We start from the raw sequence: 19,307 nt of genomic DNA, 5'->3' as shown, positions 1-19,307 counted from the left end.
GTTTACTTAACGGTGTGTGTAAATAGCGCCCTCTTTCAATTGCTAGACACCATTCGGGAATTAAATAAAAATGGTTCTGAAATAAATCTGAGCCGAACTCTTCAATAACTCTGGACCTAAACATGCTAGAGAAATACAGTTTGTACCTAAGTCATCCTGGCATATCCCTGCATCTGAATTCAAAAGTTTAAGGGCGGCTTCGACACTTCTTCATATCCGAAATGATTAGTAAGCGGGGACGCTCCTAACCGTGGTCAACAGCCTCCCCAATTGGATTTTTGTGCTAAGAGCTTGTCAGAGAGAAAATCACAAAACGGGTCAAATCGACCCCAGACTATGCTCATTTTGAACAAGTTTGGCACCATCAGATGCCAAATTTCAATGGCTTTCTTCTTGTACTAATTGTAATACTCTGACAATTGTCTAGGCGGCCGCCAGCGGCCATTAAGTGGACATACTATACCCTTTGAAAATAACTTAACTTTTGCGCCGATTTTAAAGAAAAGTGCAATAAAATCAATGACATTGCTACAGGCTTTTAAAGATCAAGAAAGGAGTGGTTTATTTTAATAAAAGAAAATTCTTTGTATCATTTCTTCTTTTCTATGCACCAATTAATTCTAACTGAAATCTGTTATTCTAGTTAATCAACTTTTTGATCAATTTAAATACAACAATTACTAAAGTAAATGCACACTAGGGCGAGTCAAAAAGAAGTGGACTGGGATTTGGTGATGTTCTTCAAAACAAACAAAAATGACAAACAAAAGTTCAGTAAAGCACATTAACAAGCACTCTTTCCTGCTTGAAAAAAAAATTGAATGAAAGAAATTGATCATTAAGAGGAGTTATGTACTCATTTTGCTCCTTACTCAGATGATTAGATTCAGTCAAGTATTCATTAAATGGGCAAAACGTAGAGGGTTATCTGTAAAACAGGCATAACTTTTCTTAGAAATGATAAACTTGTTAATGTTTCATTCTTTTTATCAGATGCAAGAAAAAGCTTGTTTAATATTATGCATCACTGGGGTTTTGAGTGTCAGTTGTTGTTTTGTTGTTAAATCATAAATCTTGGTCAACTTCTTTTTGACTCACCCTGTACTGAAAGTAAAATCTATGAGAAACTGTCAACCTATATTGATAACCTCCACTTTTTATCAGACCTGGAATCTCATCTTTGAAAGAACAAGGTCGCTTTGATTTTGCAAAAGGTACTTCCAATCCATTGGAAAGTCTTTAAGTAAATGGAAAACTTTAGAATGGGCACAAAGGCCAAGACCAGGGGCAACGGAGGCCATGGCCTCAGTGCCCTGTAGCCTGTTTGTAATTCCAGGCATGTTGAAAAGTTTTTGTGTAAACTTAAAGGAACATCACAGAGTTGGTAAAATACAATTTTTAAGATCACAGATTTACATAAACTTAGTCTAATGATGATGTAGAAAACACTCCTTGAAATATATTTGCCTGAAACGTCATAATTGATGAGAAATAAATAATAACTAATTTCCCATTTGGAGTGTATTGCTCAGTAAGCATTATATTCATTTTTTTTTTAAATCAATGTCATGCACAAATTTCTTTCCGTCTTTCACTATTCTCTCGTGACCTTGATGAATGATCAATCTCAAAACTTCTACAGGTTTGTCAGTTTGTGTTTACTGTGGATTACATAGAATGTTTACACTGCCATCGAGTGTTAGCAAAAAACAAATCTGTAACGTTCCTTTCAACATGTTTTTGTTTATTAGTTTACATGTTCTTTAAAAACAAATGTATACCTTTGTTTTTTTAACCATTTAATTTTTTTTATCCTAAATTAATGTATATAAAACTAAACTGTGCACTTTTCAATTCAAAAGGGGGTAAAAAAACCTCAACAAAAAACTGGTGCGGTTAGGACAAATATAATTGGAATACACAACCTGGGAGTCATTTTATGCATGAACATTTCTGAGAAATATTTTCGAAACCCGGTTTCTAAAACCGGAATCGTTTCTCAAAATGTTATTCTATGTCTCAAAAACATAATCTTCAGTTGCAGTACTTCTTAAAGGCACTGGACACTATTGGTAATTCCTCAAAATAATCGTTAGCATAACAACTTACAATGTACTTCGTAATGAGAAATGGAGAGCTGTTGATAGCATAAAACATTGTGAGAAACGGCTCCCTATAAAGTAATGTTGTTTTTGAGAATGAAGTAATTTCTCAAGACTTCAGACCTGAAGCCTTTTATTCATCTTTTATCCAGGCCTGAAACCAGCTCAACTCCTTAGGAGTATGCAGCACCGGCAGCCACATCTACATACATTTCACTTATCGTTCACAACAGCAATCTCTATCCTCGCTGGGTCCCATTTACTCCTGGGTGGTGAGAAGCAATTATTGTGTCTCACACAAAAACACATGTTTCACGACGGGGACTGGTACCTTCACTCAGATGACTCGGCCGTCAGAGCTTGAGCAGAGTGTGATGCACTTGACCACTTGGCCACGACATGTTAGAGATTGATAGCTCAAGTAGAAGAATGTTACTCCTGAAAACCGTCCAATTTCAATCCTGATCCATTAAGCAGTGTTCCAATATTTATCAAACAGTCTAGGCTGGTGTGGTAGTGGAAGAAGGAAGTCTGGCGCCTTGACTTATTGTTGAATATGCCAGGCTGAGGCAGGTGGACACAGTGTCTGGTGATGAGTTGAAGTTCTGACATCATCTACGGGGTGCAAAAACAAACCCAGCAACATCAATTAACTGTCCGTAGAATTTAGATCCAAATGTTGTACACCTCCAACAAAATACAAGTTCCCATTTCCAAGCCCTGATGGTAGGCTTTACCCTGGTCCAGAGTTGAGTACCAATGGACTCCAGGTGGTGCACGCTCCCCCCTCCAAAAAAAAATTAAAACAAATAAATAAACAATAATAATAAATAATAGTAAGCCCTAGTGATTCTATTTCAGCAGAGTGTGGGTTCGAATCCTGGTCGTGACAGTTGTGTCCCTGAGCAAGACACTTAACTATACTGTGATTGATTTAGCCGATTAGCGCATTTGTTGCACAAGGCTGTATACTCCCCAGGGAGCTGAAATGGTTTAAGGAATGATTTAATGGCCAGTGACCAGCGTTTATAATGTTGGAGCGCCATGAGCGTCACTGTGTGACGGACCTGAGCGCGATATAAGAAGCCATTATTATTATTATTATTATTATTATTATTATTATTATTACCTTAAGAATTCTCTGGCAGTCTACTCGTCTCAAGATATCCTTGAAATTGTCCAAGATGGCGGATTCTTTGATGCCAGGTTTTTCCGTGACGAGAAGACAGATTCCTTTCATCATTCTGTTGAGCTCCTTTTGGTTGATCGTGCCGTCTTCCTTCCGCCATGGATACGGCTGGAATACCACTGGCTCGTAGACACTAAAACAAATTAGGGATGAACAAAAATCATTAGGAGTTTACCTACATTCAAAGAGAATTTCAAGGTTGTTCTTTGTTCCGAGTACACCTAAACAATGAAACTTGCTTTGTCAAAACCCCAAGTTTGGCCTTCTAAACTGTAAAATGAGAAGGTTTTGAAACAGGCCCTTGACCTACATGTATCTCACAAATTTTCTGAACACTTAAATAACATTTTAAACAAATATTGTTCTTTATATCTCATTATTAATTGTAGATATTATCAGTACAATTCTGTTATCCAAGACCTTTGTGTTGGATTTTCATACTGTCTTTTCTATTGTAACGTTTTTAACTACAGTATTGTGAATTATGTCGCAATTCAGTGGTATGCTGCTATGACATACTAAATAAACCTAACCATACCCAAAGCCTGACATACATTGTATTCATGTGTTTGAGATAAAGTTGCACCCGAAAGGAATCATAATGGCAGTTGGTGGCAATATTCGGTTTAAATAGTCCACTTTTGGAAATCTGTGAATGGACTACATGTATTTAGCAAGTCTCCTGCAGGGTTTGTGGGTAGCTTTTGTAGAGTCAAGTGAGGGCCCGAGGACACCCATACATCTTTTTGAATCAATGTGTTTAGCACCATGGTACCAGGGTTCGCTGATCTGGAGGTTGCTATACCAAACCTTGACTGAACCTATTGACATAGAAACTGTCTCAATTGTCTAAGAAATTCAAATTAAGATGGTTACTTTTGTCAAAGCAAGCCATTTTGCCAGATTTTATTCTAACGCTAACAAATTCAACTTGCGAGTTGCTCATGGTGAACAGGGCCCAATTTCATAAAGCAATGCAGAGCAAAATATGAGTTGAGCAACAGTCACGCCAACAAAAACCTTTATGGAATGCTAAGCAAGATGTTCATGTGCTTAGCCATTTTTGTGCTTAGAGGCTTTATAAAAGTGGGCCAGGGGTGGATTTCACCAAGAGTTATAAGACTAGTCTTATCTCGAGTTACGACGAGTTACTCTCGAGTTCGGACGAGTTACACTCCTAACTTAAGACAAGCCTAGAGTTTTTAATATCTCCTAGGACTAGTCCCAAGTTAGGACTAGCCTTAACTCTTTGTGAAATCGACCCCTAGTTACTTAAAAGTCCAGTCAACAGTGACCGTATTCCTGTGAATTCCTGAGCACGTATATAATGCAGCCCTGGAAACAACCCAAGGCACCCACAGCAGTTACCGTGGTGCCCTGTGCAAAGTTACAATACAAATTTACATTTTCCTCAAAGAAGTGCCCCTTACATGTACCAGATAATTGCTGTGACCCTTCAAGAGCAAATTTCAAGGCTTGATAATACTAACAAACCGAGTAAGCAGTACGCAATGTGCGTGGAAAAGCAGCCTCCCACCTTCGGCAGTAACACTCACATTTTTTTCCCATGCACACTGCGTGCTGCTTGCTTGATCCTCTTACATTATATATATCAGTCACCGATTACATTAACATTAACAGTCACCGATTGTGTCGTTCTTACCGGCTCTGAGCCTCAAATTGTTTCCTCTTTAATGCAGCACCACGTCCACTCTCGCTAGTCTTCTGCTCTAGGATGCCCTCAACAGCATCACCTCGTTCTCTCAATGAAACTTCAGAGCTCTCCACATCTCTTGTCGACTGCTCATCTGCAGCCATGTCAATAATGTCTGGGTGAACTTTGCCCTCTGACCTTTTAAGGAGGTCACCCTGTTTGGGAGAGACCTCCAACATGAGTTTCTTGTTTTTGTCAGCTTCTAAACCCTCTCCCCCAGTGCTGATTTCGGGGATACCTGAAGCGCTCGGTTCCTTAGTCAAGTCAACACATTGAAACGATTGAGTGTCGGAGCAAGACTCTGGCAATGGCTCCTCAGAAGAAACTGATCTTTGTGGCACGTTTGATTCTTCTTGGGTCAAATCTACCGTCTCTTGATCGATGTCAGGGCACAGCCTCTTCTCACTCGGTTCTGAATCAGTTGGTTCAGCACAAGAGATCAATCTTTGTGATCTGATGCACCATAGAGAGACATGCTCCATTGTCACCAGGCAAAGCTCATTAGCACCGACTTCAAATACCTGGGAGAAAACCCCAAAAAGATATTAGAATAAATAAAGTACACTCCATTTTGTTTTGGAGACGGCACGCTGACAAACTGTGAACTGTGATGTTTTAAACTTGTTTATTTTATTCAATTGTCTTTAACAAAGATTATTTTTTCAAAATTAAAATCTGCTAACTAAGTTTGAAATCTTTCCAGATTTTGAATGCCTTTTTGCACAGGTGGCTGCCCATATTTTTCTACCTAAACGCAAAGGGAAGGTCTAATATTGATAAAAACATCACGAAACAAGCCGCAAGAAAACTTACTGAACAAATAATTTATCAATTTCAAGGTGAACAAAGATAAACTGACTAGAATATGGCTCGAAAATTCCTGTAGCTATTGCTTATGCACAGTATTCATGCCATGGTGGACCTGAGATATGGTAATCTGGTCATATCCCGAGGTTTATACACTGTGCAGAATATCTTAATGGGGAGGGGGGGGGGAAACATCCTTATACTGTTGATCAACCAGGGAAATATATGGCAGTATTTGGTTGTATGACTCCTGACTGGCATCCCTCAAAAGAAAGAAATGACGAATCATGAGCGAGCTACATAGCTCAGTTGGAGAGCGCCAGCGCACGAAGTGGCGATTGCAGGTTCAAACCCTGATCTAAAGTTTGTCTTTGATCTCTTTTTAAATTGTTAACGAGTACATACCATTTGCTGCTTCAGTAGCAAGTCCATGCACCTCAACAGCGGAACCTCTGTGGTAGCACCTGCATTTACTTGGGCTACGATCCTTTTCAGCTTCGGAATAGTTAGACCGAGAAATCCAGCCTCATTGATCTTGTTGTACACCTTGATGATTGTCGAAATGGCTGGAGAACTGAGGCCCAACTCTGAACACCTAGAAGATATGCGATGAAATTGTAAGTCTATCAACTATTAAACACATATTGACTGGCATAATTCGGTAACTAGTGTACATCTATTCCCCTGAGGGACTTTGAGTGACCAGAAGAGGACCTAGATTTCCCGATGCCGAAAACCAAGAAATAGGCCCCTCTTCTGGTCACTCACAGGCCCGAGGTGGAATAGACGTACACTAGTTACCGAATTATGCCAGTCAATGTGTTTTATAACACAGCTCGGTCTTAAATGTGAAATAAGAACAGAAATCTGGAAAAGAAAGGAAGTTTTGTAGTTGCTGTTCCTGATTAAAGTCAAGAGAGGGCGCTGTAACCGGGCACTATTTTCAAAGACTAGTGCCCACTCGGGAACTAGTTCCCACAAAACACGCGCGCACGATCACTAGACTATATTATTCACCCCACGTGACCGTGTTTCAGCCAACCAGAATATAGAAAAAGCAAGAGGTGTGTTATAATAAATATAAGGTAACAAACTACCGGGGAAAACTGACTGGATAATATTTTTACAACTTTGGGCTTGAAAAATGAAAAGTCGACTAAAGCGGGATTTGAACCAATGACCTGCGGATTAACGTAGTGCCTGCCAGCCTACTCCAGCTCTATGTTGGCGATCTCCCTATTAGTTGGTATCTTAGTTCAGATATTTAATAGTTCAGATATTGACTAAAAGGGAGTCCGTCAGCATAAAGCTGAATCTATCTTTCCAGAGGTTCAAGTCCAGTCCAATTCAAACCCAAACTATTTTATTGCGTATACCCTATACCCTTATCTTCTATTGAAAATTAATCACAGGGTGTAAACAAATGGGGCTCATAAATCACTTAAATTTCTGGAAATCAATATTATTAAGTGATGTGAGATGCCCGTAGATAAAATGCTATATAAAGTTAGGATTCCTTACCTCTCTGTCAGTTTCTCCAAGCTGGCTTCTTGTTGATCCAAGTACTTGGCTTTTAGAAGCTCCTGGAGATACAAGGCTTGTGAACTCTCTTGAGATCTACAAGAAGTCTCCATCCCTGTATATTTCTTACAGGGTCTAATAAGATAATCCAACAGGCTAGAAACGAGGTTGGGTTGAGAGGAATGATCGCGGCTGGCTGTGGAGTCCGGGAAACTGGGTCTGAGTTTCAAGGTAAAAGTGCTGAGGACGATATTATCCTGGAGGTTGTGGATTCTTCCTTTGCCGCAGATTCCCGGAGCGTAGTGACCTTGGGCTATGAGCCACTTGGTAAAGGAACTCTGGGAGGCAGCTAGGCATTTGGCGGTAGGGTTCCTGGTGGCTGGTTTCTGCTGAGAGACTGAGGGGATCTTGAACTCACCGCCGTCTTGTGCGACATCGGTAGAGTCTTTTGGAGTCTGCTTGGATTCTACAGCTTCAGTAATATCGCCAGGTCTTGATTGAGTAGTACTCTTCCCTACCCCATCACTAAACCCTGCACTGTTGGTTGATATTTCTTTGCTAACGAAGTAGTTATGATCACTGCAAATCGTAAATTTATCGTCTAGTCCCGTTTGTGCAATCTCATTCTGTGCACCGCTAGCGAGTTCTTCAAGCATACCCATAACATTGCCTTCTATGCTTAGACTCAGAGGTTTAGCTTCCTCCAGGTTTGAGAGGCTTTCAACAGAATCCGCATTATTAACCTTCCCGTCACCGTCCTCGAATACAACCCCCAAGTCTGTGTATGTTGTTGTCGTCTCTCCACCTTGTACAGCGCCCTCTATAGTGCCGTCCTCATTCCCAACATCATCCTCATCTTCTTCATCTTCTGATTCCTCATCTGTGTCACTCTCCGAGTCTGAATCCACACCCTTCTTAAGAAGTCCCATCTGCTTCAGAGTTTCTGGGTCCAACAAGTTGCTGTCCACTACAGCCAGCCGCTTTGGGACGACAATCGTACATTTGATCTGCACATAGAAAGTATATGCATTAAGTAATAAATTACGTGGGAAATTAACTGGGTGAGTTCCACAAAACTTGGGGTAAAAAAAATGGAAAAAATGTCTAGAGCCAAATTTGAAACTGCAACCTCCGGATTAACAAGTCAGCACTTTACCAACTGAGCTATCAAGCCCTGATAATGGCAATCTCCTTGGGTGATAGCTGCCACAGGTTGAATGGCTTCTGTCTGGTGCTCTCCGAACAAAGATATTATTGACAAAGTAGGGATACTGGGAGGAGAAGGGCCCTACTTTTTTTCAGTTGATAGAACACAGCATGTTAATCCGGGAGTCATAGGTTTAAGTCACCCTGGTTAGTTTCCCTGGTTTAGTTTTAGTTTCAACCTAAAATTATTCACAAAAAATATACATTTTTACATCATTTAGAATTCTTGAAAATTCAATTCAACATTTCACACTCACATTCTCAATGACCGTATATAAAACATATATAGTGCAATAGTGCACACATTTTCATGAGTTATAAAATGGAATGTTCTATTCAACGAGGGGTCAAGTGATGTCACTAGTCATTCTTCCTCAAGTCAAGTCACAAGTCATTCTTCCTCAAGTCAAGTCACAAGTCATTCTTCCTCAAGTCAAGTCACAAGTCATTCTTCCTCAAGTCAAGTCACAAGTCATTCTTCCTCAAGCCAAGTCACAAGTCATTCTTCCTCAAGCCAAGTCACAAGTCATTCTTCCTCAAGTCAAGTCACAAGTCATTCTTCCTCAAGTCAAGTCACAAGTCATTCTTCCTCAAGTCAAGTCACAAGTCATTCTTCCTCCAGTCAAGTCACAAGTCATTCGTCCTCAAGTCAAGTCACAAGTCATTCTTCCTCAAGTCAAGTCACAAGTCATTCTTCCTCAAGTCAAGTCACAAGTCGTTCTTCCTCAAGCCAAGTCACAAGTCATTCTTCCTCAAGTCAAGTCACAAGTCATTCTTCCTCAAGTCAAGTCACAAGTCATTCTTCCTCAAGTCAAGTCACAAGTCATTCTTCCTCAAGCCAAGTCACAAGTCATTCTTCCTCAAGTCAAGTCACAAGTCATTCTTCCTCAAGTCAAGTCACAAGTCATTCTTCCTCAAGTCAAGTCACAAGTCGTTCTTCCTCAAGCCAAGTCACAAGTCATTCTTCCTCAAGTCAAGTCACAAGTCATTCTTCCTCAAGTCAAGTCACAAGTCATTCTTCCTCAAGTCAAGTCACAAGTCATTCTTCCTCAAGCCAAGTCACGAGTCATTCTTCCTCAAGTCAAGTCACAAGTCATTCTTCCTCAAGCCAAGTCACAAGTCATTCTTCCTCAAGTCAAGTCACAAGTCATTCTTCCTCAAGCCAGGTCACACGTCATTCTTTCTCAAGTCAAGTCACAAGTCATTCTTCCTCAAGCCAAGTCACAAGTCATCTCAAGTCAGGTCCAGTCAAGTCACAAGTCATTCTTCCTCAAATCAAGGACGAGCTAAAACATTTTGGAATTTTTGAAATGTATGGAGGTTTTTTTAGAAGTGAGGAAGGTTTTTTAGAAGGTAGGGAAACAGTTTCATATATCACATTAGAAATGTATATGACAAAAAAATTGCATTTGAACTATAATATATACTGTAATTTGACAACATTTCAAATAAATTAAGAAAGACTTGTGGTATTGCTTACCTTATCCTCAGCAAGAAGAATAAGTTGACATGCGCATGCTCCAGGACTGACAACAGGAAATTGAACACCTTCAGCCTCCTCTGAAACATTAATCCAAGTAAATAAAAAGAATCGCATTTCAATGAATCCTATCGCTTAGTTATAAATTAATTATCATTTATTTTTGTCCATACAAGAGAATAAGAACAGTAGCAAGTATAAAGTGCTTTACACACATGGGTAATAATATTCTAATATTATAATATTCCTTTCCCCCGATGCAAGTTGGACATCTATTAAATTGTTGCAGTACCTGCTTTTGAAACACAGGATTTGAACTGTCTCATGCTACCGAGCATTCTCAGTGGTCTAGTGGTAAGACACCTGCTTTAGAATGGCAAAGGTCGTGGGTTTTGAAAACCACCCGAGTAATATGCTTGTGGATTTTATTCACAGGAATCAGGGAAGTACGGAGTATACAGTGCTTAACACACATCGATGTATGGGTGAAACCAAATAAAATCAATTGTAACATACACAACTTTTTGCCCCTCGACAAAGAGATGCATGAAACGAGTTTTTATATTTACAGTGTGGTGCATTTTATGATTACCGTATCAATGCACTTTACATTAAGTGCCTTAGTCACTGGGCAAATAACATTATTTTACTCTTTTATGCTCCCTGGCATTCCAAAGGCTTTTTATATACACAATATCAACTTCTACCCTTGCAGGTACCTGTTTATACCCCTGGATAAGTAAAGCATCTTGCTCAAGGACAAAAGTGTATGACCAGAATTTGAACCGATGTCTTAACCCCAGAACTTGAACTTGATGATCTAAAACACTTAGACATGACAACCTACTCAATCAAAAATTCAGTCGATACTGTCAATTCTAAAATTTACCGGCTTGTTTGATCGCCTTCAGGCAAGTAAGAGCTTCATCGGGTACCTCCAGAGAGATTTCTGATCGGAAGTGTTTGATGTAGGTGTTAGAAAGCTGGTAGGACATTGGAACACTGGGTGCAATCCTCTTTTGTTTAATGGCACCTTCTCGCTGTGAAAATAACACGGATATTATAAAAAACATGAAAATGTAAAAATTGTTTTGGGTTTGACAAAAGAAATTGATAAGAGCAGGACTTGAGCCTGGGACTTGGACCTCTGGATTAACGTGCCGGCACCCTACCAACTGAGCTATCCCGCCATATTTTGGCAGTCTCCATATTTTGTTAATATCTGTGTTCAGGGGAGACAGTTAGAAGCCACTAAAATGTCCTCCTGATTAATTACTTGATACTTGAAATAAAAGGACACATCCCTAAAGGTGATCCCTATGCTGCCACTTCCCAATTTGTTTCATAAGTATGGGTGGGATCCCTGGCTGTTACGACAGACACAGGATGAATGGCTTCCGACTGGCACCCACATCAGTTTCCCTTGTGGCTACAGGATTGCTTAAGGAAAGGAGTATTTAAATCTTTACCCAGCATTTTGTTGCGTCGGTGCAACAAGATCGCATTTCATGTCACCTTTTTCGATGAAATTGAGTTAGAATATACAAAGATGCTTCATTTTTATATGAATAACCCGTAAAAGTTCGTTTAAAAAATCAAATCAAATTACATCATAATTTGTTTACGTGTTCCGAGCGATAAAGCCATATCTCATATGACCTTGTGGCACAGAGAATTATGAGGTAAGTCCCCAACAAATAACAAGGTCGTATTAATTTTATGCACTTAACAAGAACAACATTAAATAAAAGGTTGACTTACAGATCGAGAGATAACACCCTTTAAGCGACAGAACAGAAAAACATCATGAAGAATACTGGCATCATATTGCTCATACAACTTGTATGAAAGCTTCGCATCATAGTCACTGGCACTCTGGGACATCAAGGAACTCTGAAATCAAAAAGGAGTTGTACCACATCTAACAAGGAATTCACTAAGATCAGGGCCCAGTTTCATAAAGCACAGAACAGTATTACTCAGCAGAAACAGGTTACCAGCCAAAATTACATGAAGCTTACAATGTGACTGGTGCCCTATTCAATTTTTGCTTAGTAAAGAAGTTTGTCAAGCTGTATTTTCTGAATATTCATTTTGGGTTTTACCCATATACATGTACACCGATGTGTGTTAGCACTGTATCTCAGTACTTACCAGAGTTCTGTAAAAAAAATCCGGTGGGATTTGGGCCCACGACTCTTGCAATTCTAGCGCAGTGTCATATAAACTAGACCACTGAGATTGCCCGGTAACTGCTTAACAGCTTTCTGAAATTGTGCCCTAGGCTTGATTTCATAAAGAGATAAGATCATAGAGTTATATATAAGAACTAGAGGGCGCACGAGTGATGCTTCGCGCACAAACGCCACGGGACCGCAAGATGACAAGCGCGTCATTCTGCACGCGCCTTGAATATGAAATACACGTTTGAGGTTTTTTTTATTGAACGCTCACGCGATGCTGTTTGTTCAACTTACAAAATGGCCGCACAAACACACGCTGTGAGATAGCTGTTTTGTCAACTTAGAAAATGGCCGCCTGGGCGCATGCCGGGGCGCGTATATAGGCAAGTGCGCTCTCTAGTTCTTATATATAACTCTATGGATAAGATTGATCTTAAGAGTCGAGCAAAGTGTGATTTCACAATACAAATCACTATGGTGATGCTGACGACTCATCTAAAAGGCACGCACACATTTGTAATTACTAAAAAAATTGTAAAAAACCTTACTTGGTGACATGTAACAGAGAGCTGTTGATAGCATAACAAATTTGAGAAACAACCCCCTCCGAATATTGTTTGTTAAAGCGACTTGAGCATCACTGAGTGACGGATATGCGAGCTATATAAGAAGCCACTATTATTATTATTATTATTATTATTATTATTATTATTATGACTTGCTTAAAGATCAATGAATGCTCACCAGAACAATGGTGTGTAAAGCAAGTCTCTTTAGGTCTGCTTCATTCTCAACATTGAAGAAAATCTTATACGCCTTTTCAGTCCTTGCGATCGGTTCCACATGGTAGTTACTACGGAGACTGGTGATGTCATCAGGTAGGGTGCCCACCTGACCATCTCGATGTCTGAGGATTACAAATAAATTATGGTGAAAGGTGTTAAAACATGAATACAAATATATGAATATTCAGTTTCTACCCGATCTGATTTGGTGTGTTTTATAGCTACTTGGCTGCGTGTGGTAGGCAATTGACAATTTCATAACTATTTTAAAAATCAATAATAAATTCCACAGAAACACACAAATCTTGTTCTCATGACTGTGGGGATTTCCTGAGCTAACCGGAACCAAATTCAGATGGCCAATAAGCCAAAAAGATTCCTGAAAACACAAAAAAATAAATTACCGAAGATTTACACACGAGTGTATCTGCAAATTTTACTTGTAATAAATGATGTAACCGTATAACATCACGAATTTACACAATTTTATACACAATAATGATAACGATAATTAAAGAGCTTTTTTAAAGCGCCCTTAATATCCAAGGGTCCCGATGCGCTTTACAGGGATTAACAATTTTTAGCAAGTTAAGAAAAATACAGAACAATTTAAGATAAACAGATTAAGAATGCTTACAAATGTCCAATGACATTGATTAACAATTTAAGCAAGTTGGACATGCTTGTGCCCACAAGTTTACTTGTAAGTTACTGATTCTGTTTCTTGTTATAAAGACAGAGCGATCACACATACCTAAATTTTTCTTGAAGTTTATCGATAAGGTCTTCGTAGATTTTGGTGTAGAATTCTGGAGGGTGGGTGCCCATCATGGATGGAATACTGCTCATTAGATCCTGTGAGATACACATATGTGATATTTAGCCCTTATGTACATGTAAGTCTTCTCAACTTAACCCAGGTCAATTCCAGTTAAACCTAGCTACTACGGTCAACGCTCCTTCAAATTTGCTTCTCCTAGACTATGGAACTCTCTTCCCAACAATATCAAAGACTGCGCCACGCTAGAAACATTTAAATCTCATCTTAAAACCCATCTTTTCAATCAGAGAAGCGCTTAAAGACTTTATTTTGTAATATGCGCTGTATAAGAACTGTTTATTATTACTATTATTATTAGTTGAAAACCAGTTGGTTTAATATGGAAATTGAATAGAAACCAACAGATTAATTTAAACCTGGTTGAATACAGTTAAACTTAGTCCAAACCAGTTGGTTAATATGGAAAATGGATGAGTTAGGTTACTATCCAGTTGAACCGGTTGACCCCCAGTTAAATGGGTTCAACTGGAATTTGACCTGGGAGCCCTACGTAGGACTTTCCATCTGTGCTGATTTACACAGATACAGAGTCCTAGATATAAGGGTCGATTTCAACGATGGTCCATTTCTAGAGGTTCATAAATAACTTCTTACCAGCATGAAGCTACAAATCTCACTGCATTAACATTCTATGGCCACATGAATTTCTTGGTGATGGTTTTGGTCATTTAATATTCCTTATAAATCCATCATTTTCATGCCACGTAACACCATCATTTTCATGCAATGATAAACATTTCTGCAAACTTTTTCATTACTCAAACCTGAACTGCAAATCACTGCAGTACACACTCAATTTAAATGAAGATTACGCAACCATCAGGTGCTAACAAGATACTTGTATGTACAAAAGACATGTATGAGAGACTCCAAATCAATAGAAAACTTTAATGTGGAGAGCTGAATTAGTTCACAAAAACGATGGATTTACCTAAACAAATGTATGCTGCCATGGAGTGTCAATCCGGTGAGATTAGTAGCTTCTTACAGGTATGATTTAAATTATGGTGATAAAAAACCTTTTCCACACCAGATACGGACTCTCATATTCATAGGGTCATGTAGTATGCACTGGCAACGATATAAAACTAAGGTACCAAAACTTGAACCATATTCTGTTTCAAATTCTTACAGTGGGTAGGCTGTAACCAAACCCACAGACAAGATGCGGTGATCATGTAAGTTTTTGCGCATGAGTAGTAATTACCGTGTCTTCTGCGCATTCACCGAGACAGACAGCGAAGTTGGTTTTGAACTTGCCGCCCTTGAGGAGTCTGATGGAGCGTTTAGCGATAGCCTTCGCATCCTTGTTCCTCAAATCAACAGAGCTCTGTAAAAGATAAACAAATATTGACTAAAAAAACAGCTATCACAAAATACAACCAAACTAAGGGCACTGGACACGTTTGGTAATTAAGAAAGACCAGTATATTCTCACCTGGTGTAGCCCAACATAATGTACAAAAAAACAAGTCGGTCATTTGGTCATCGAAGTTGCAAGACAATATTGAAAGAAAAAACAGTAAAACACCATTGTTGCACAAATGTGTGTGCTTTCAGATGCCTTATAAAACGGCTTCAGGCCTGAAGTCTTTTATTATTTGATTGAGAAACTACCTCTTTCTCCAAAAAACTATCCGAGGGAGCTGTTTCTCACAATTTTGTATATTAACAATTATTTTGAGGTTTTACAAATAACGTCCAGAGGGGCTCCAAGGTCAAATTCAGTTTTGTGATGCACCCATTTTCCAATTGATAGACTCCTCATGAAAGTGGGGAAAAGAACTACAAGTCTCCAGCATCTCTTATTTTGCATCAGAGAAAGAATTTGTCTTTTAATTACAATAATTAAGTAGTTGTCCTAGCCAACTTTCTATACCTTCCGCCCAGGTAGTAGTTAAACAAGCAGTACAGTTCTTTTCAGAACACAGAGCTCTCCCGAATTCCAAAAATCTACTCTGCGGTAGTACAATATAAAACAAGACAGTCCTCTAAAAGAACATAATCTACCTGGTAAGTAGACACACCCATATGTATTAAAGGAACATTACAGAATTGGTTGTTGCTAACAAAACAGTTGCTGGCAGTGTAAGCACTGTATGTAATATATATTAACTGACAAACCTGTAGAAGTTTGAGATCGATAGGCCATCTAAGTCAGGAGAAAATAGTGAAAACCTGAATACACATTTTGCATGCTAATGATTCCAAAAACACTTAACTCCAAACGGGAAACTACTTTTTATTTATTTCTCATCAAATATGACATTTCAGGCAGAAATATTTCAAGAGATGTTTTCTACTATCATCATCATTAGACCAGGTAAGTTGTAAATCTGTGATCTTCAGGATTTATGTTCTTACCAATTCTGTAATGTTCCTTTCAGTTTTTTATTTTATGGTCTTTAATTATTGATGTAATTACCGAAGGTATACCCTAAATTTATGGAAAAAATAAGAAAGAATTCGTAAGAGTGGTTTTTATACTCACAGGCACTTTCTTAGAGAAGACGTGATGCACGGTTTCCCAGGTGATGACCGTCAGGTAATCTAACTTCTTCATCAGGATGGTTGAAGCAACTCTGCAGAGCAGAAGCTGAAAACAAAATTTGTGAAAACGACGGATTCATTTCAATTTCTTTAAAAGTAATATATCACCTTGTTTCTTCGTTATTTGTGGCGTGTCGTTGGAATGGCAAGTCATGGCTGAGCAGTATACTGCATAGGAGTCAAGCTCATAGGCTAATCGACAGAGAGTGAGTTCGATTCTCCATCATGCCTCTTGTGTTATTTCAGCAAGGCATTAAATCATTATTGCTTCTCTTAACTAGACCAACTTTAACCCAGGTGTATAAATGGGACCCTCGGAGGGCTGGGACCGTGTTGTGTTGCAATATATCCTTCACGCCCTTAGCGTCAATTTAAACAACTTTGGGGGTGGTATGCTCCCGAGAGAGTTGAGAAAGCTTGAGGAATGGTCTATGTGTGCCTAATGAACAGGGATAATGTTGTAAAGCACCTTAGTCATGGCGTCGTCACAGATCTTAAAATAAGAACCAAGCATTATCATAATAACCAACATGAGTTCAGTGAGTTAAGGGCAGTCAGATTGGATCAGTGGTTTCTCTCTATGCCTTTCACCTTTCTGGACCTCGGTTTGAGTACAGACCAGAGAATTGCATGTTGATTGCTATTTTCAGTCCCTACCCGACTGCGAGGGTTTAAGCCTCAGGGGTTTTTCAGTCAAATTTCTTCAATCAATCAAAGGTCATTTATAGAGTGCCAAAATCACCAGTTTGCTCTAAGGCGCTGAGGCACAGTTGAACAGTAAGTAAGCCTGTTGGAACAGGTGAGCTTTAAGGAGTGTCTTGAAAGAGCTGGCATTTCTGATCTGTATTGGAAGCTTATTCCAAATTTTAAGGCCAAATCTAAAGAATGATCTCTCTGCAAAAATTAGATAGCAAGTTTTTTTCTTCTTCTCTACAAATACTTGGTGTGATGTTTCCGTTTTTTTTTTGTTTTTTTTATGGTTTTTTTTAATGCAAGTCGCCTGACACACAAGGCCTGAAGGCCACTTCAAGGTGTGGGCTACAATTGTTTTTTTCCAGAGGCCATTGCCAGTTACTCTTAGGACTGAAACAGGGTTACCCCTTTCACAGTCCATACGAATGTAGGCTTGGGTATCTTCAATTCGAAGCCTAGCCGGTAGAGCAGAAAGCACTACCTCCCCAATTTTATGTAGCAAGTGTCACGACCGGGATCCGAACCCACACCCTGCTGATCAAACACCAGTGCTTGAATCCGGTGCTCTTAACCGCTCGGCCATAACACTGCCACAAGGATGCTTAACCAACTTTATGATTCAGATTGAGATTCACAGTGTGCTTGACTGCTAAGCCACGACACACCAGAATCATTGCATCCAAACCCAAACCTTACCAAACTATCCTCTTCTGGAGCCCAGTTGAATGTCGCCCTCGTTGTCAAGCCCACTGCTTTCTTCTGCTCAGTCTGCAGTCTCCTCTCTTTCTTCTTCTGTTGCTTTTCTTCTCTGGCCTTCACGCGCTCCTCCTGCCGTTTCCGTTTTGCTTTTTTCTCCTCTGACTCTTCCACGGGGACCCTCTTGCGCTTGCGACCTTTTCCACCGGCTGTTTCTGCTTTGTGCTCGTTTACATCAACTAGTTTGGTGTTCACAACAACATTTTCTTTTGCCCCTGTGAGGGAGGAGGGGGCATTGAAAATTATAAGTTTTTGAAATATTAATTTTGATATCAATTATTTAACCAAACCCAACCTTAATTTACGGTTTTAAAAGCTTTCAAATATTTTCATTGCCGCAGACACCCTCATTTTTGGGGAATTTGTTTTTTAAACTTTGTTTATCATCCTGAATGGCTGTTAAAGGCAATGGACACTATTGGTAATTGTCAAAGACTAGCCTTCACAGTTGGTGTATCTCAACTATGCATAAAATAACAAAGCTGTGAAAATTTGAGCTCAATCGGTCATCGAAGTTGCGAAATAATGAAAGAAAAACAACCCTTGCAACACAAAGTTGTGTGCATTTAGATGATTGATTTCGAGACCTCAAGTTCTAAACTTGAGGTCTCGAAATCAAACTCGTGGAAAATTACTTCTTTCTCGAAAACTATGGCACTTCAGAGGGCGCCGTTTCTCACAATGTTTTATACCATCAACCTCTCCCCATTACTCGTCACCAAGAAAGGTTTTATGCCAATAATTATTTTGAGTAATTACGTGTGAATGTTTATGTTAATATTCACCTAAATAATCTTGATCCTAAATGAAAATCTTATGGAACATATCCTCCTATACACTTGGCATATGTTTTTTTTAAGTGGAACTCTTTTTCGCGAAGCAAGACATTCTCAAGTTTGAACAGCAATATTTTTTGTTTATTAGGGGTTCAGGGTTTATTCTGTTGATTTGTTGGGCGTCGTGGCTCTCAAGCTCTAGTGTTTCTGTTCAACAGAGTGTGGGTTCGAATCCCGGTCATGACACTTGTGTCCTTGAGCAAGACACATAACCATAAGCTTCTCTCTACCCAGGGGTAAATGGGTACATGCGAGAGAAGATAAGATTCTTGGCAGATTTTAACATATTTGGCAGCATGGGCTGTATACTCCCCAGGGAGCTGAGATGGTTTAAGGAATGAATTAAGGCCCAAAGACCAGGCAGTAATGTGGAAGCCCTTAGGGATGCCTTCGGGTGTATAAAGTGCTATAAAAAACGACTATTGTTAATATTATTATTAGCCATAATGAGGTCAGCTGATAGACCCCCTTGCATACCACGTCATAAGCTCAAACACCGCAATGGAGTTCAAAGGAAGATTCGTAACTGGCTAACAGTTGAACATGGTGGGTACACACTAGCATGTTTCCCTTGTTGGTTCTCAGCGATGGCAGCCTATATGCAAGAGGCCGATAGACTGTGCAAGTCTCACGCTGACCTCAAA

General features: G+C 39.4%; 1 protein-coding gene across 2 annotated transcripts in view; it reads right to left on the bottom strand.

The window, feature by feature from the left end:
- Nucleotides 1-536: 536 nt before the first annotated feature.
- LOC139954571 (general transcription factor 3C polypeptide 1-like) overlaps nt 537-19,307 on the bottom strand; it is a 39,806-nt gene continuing 21,035 nt past the window's right edge. For both annotated transcript variants that reach the window (XM_071954436.1, XM_071954435.1), the window contains exons 23-35: nt 17,768-18,042; nt 16,320-16,424; nt 15,036-15,158; nt 13,742-13,842; nt 12,947-13,109; nt 11,781-11,912; nt 10,909-11,059; nt 10,020-10,099; nt 7,334-8,340; nt 6,218-6,407; nt 4,955-5,526; nt 3,232-3,424; nt 537-2,717 (exon numbers count right to left, since the gene is read on the bottom strand). In XM_071954436.1, coding sequence (XP_071810537.1) covers nt 2,535-2,717; nt 3,232-3,424; nt 4,955-5,526; nt 6,218-6,407; nt 7,334-8,340; nt 10,020-10,099; nt 10,909-11,059; nt 11,781-11,912; nt 12,947-13,109; nt 13,742-13,842; nt 15,036-15,158; nt 16,320-16,424; nt 17,768-18,042 — 3,275 coding nt within the window. In that variant the 3' untranslated portion in view covers nt 537-2,534. The remainder of the gene's footprint in view (nt 2,718-3,231; nt 3,425-4,954; nt 5,527-6,217; nt 6,408-7,333; nt 8,341-10,019; nt 10,100-10,908; nt 11,060-11,780; nt 11,913-12,946; nt 13,110-13,741; nt 13,843-15,035; nt 15,159-16,319; nt 16,425-17,767; nt 18,043-19,307) is intronic.

This window comes from Asterias amurensis, chromosome 2, assembly GCF_032118995.1.
Source record: "Asterias amurensis chromosome 2, ASM3211899v1".
NCBI lineage: Eukaryota > Metazoa > Echinodermata > Asteroidea > Forcipulatida > Asteriidae > Asterias > Asterias amurensis.
Note: the sequence above shows the minus strand (reverse complement) of the source record. Positions and strands in the feature narration are given on the sequence as shown.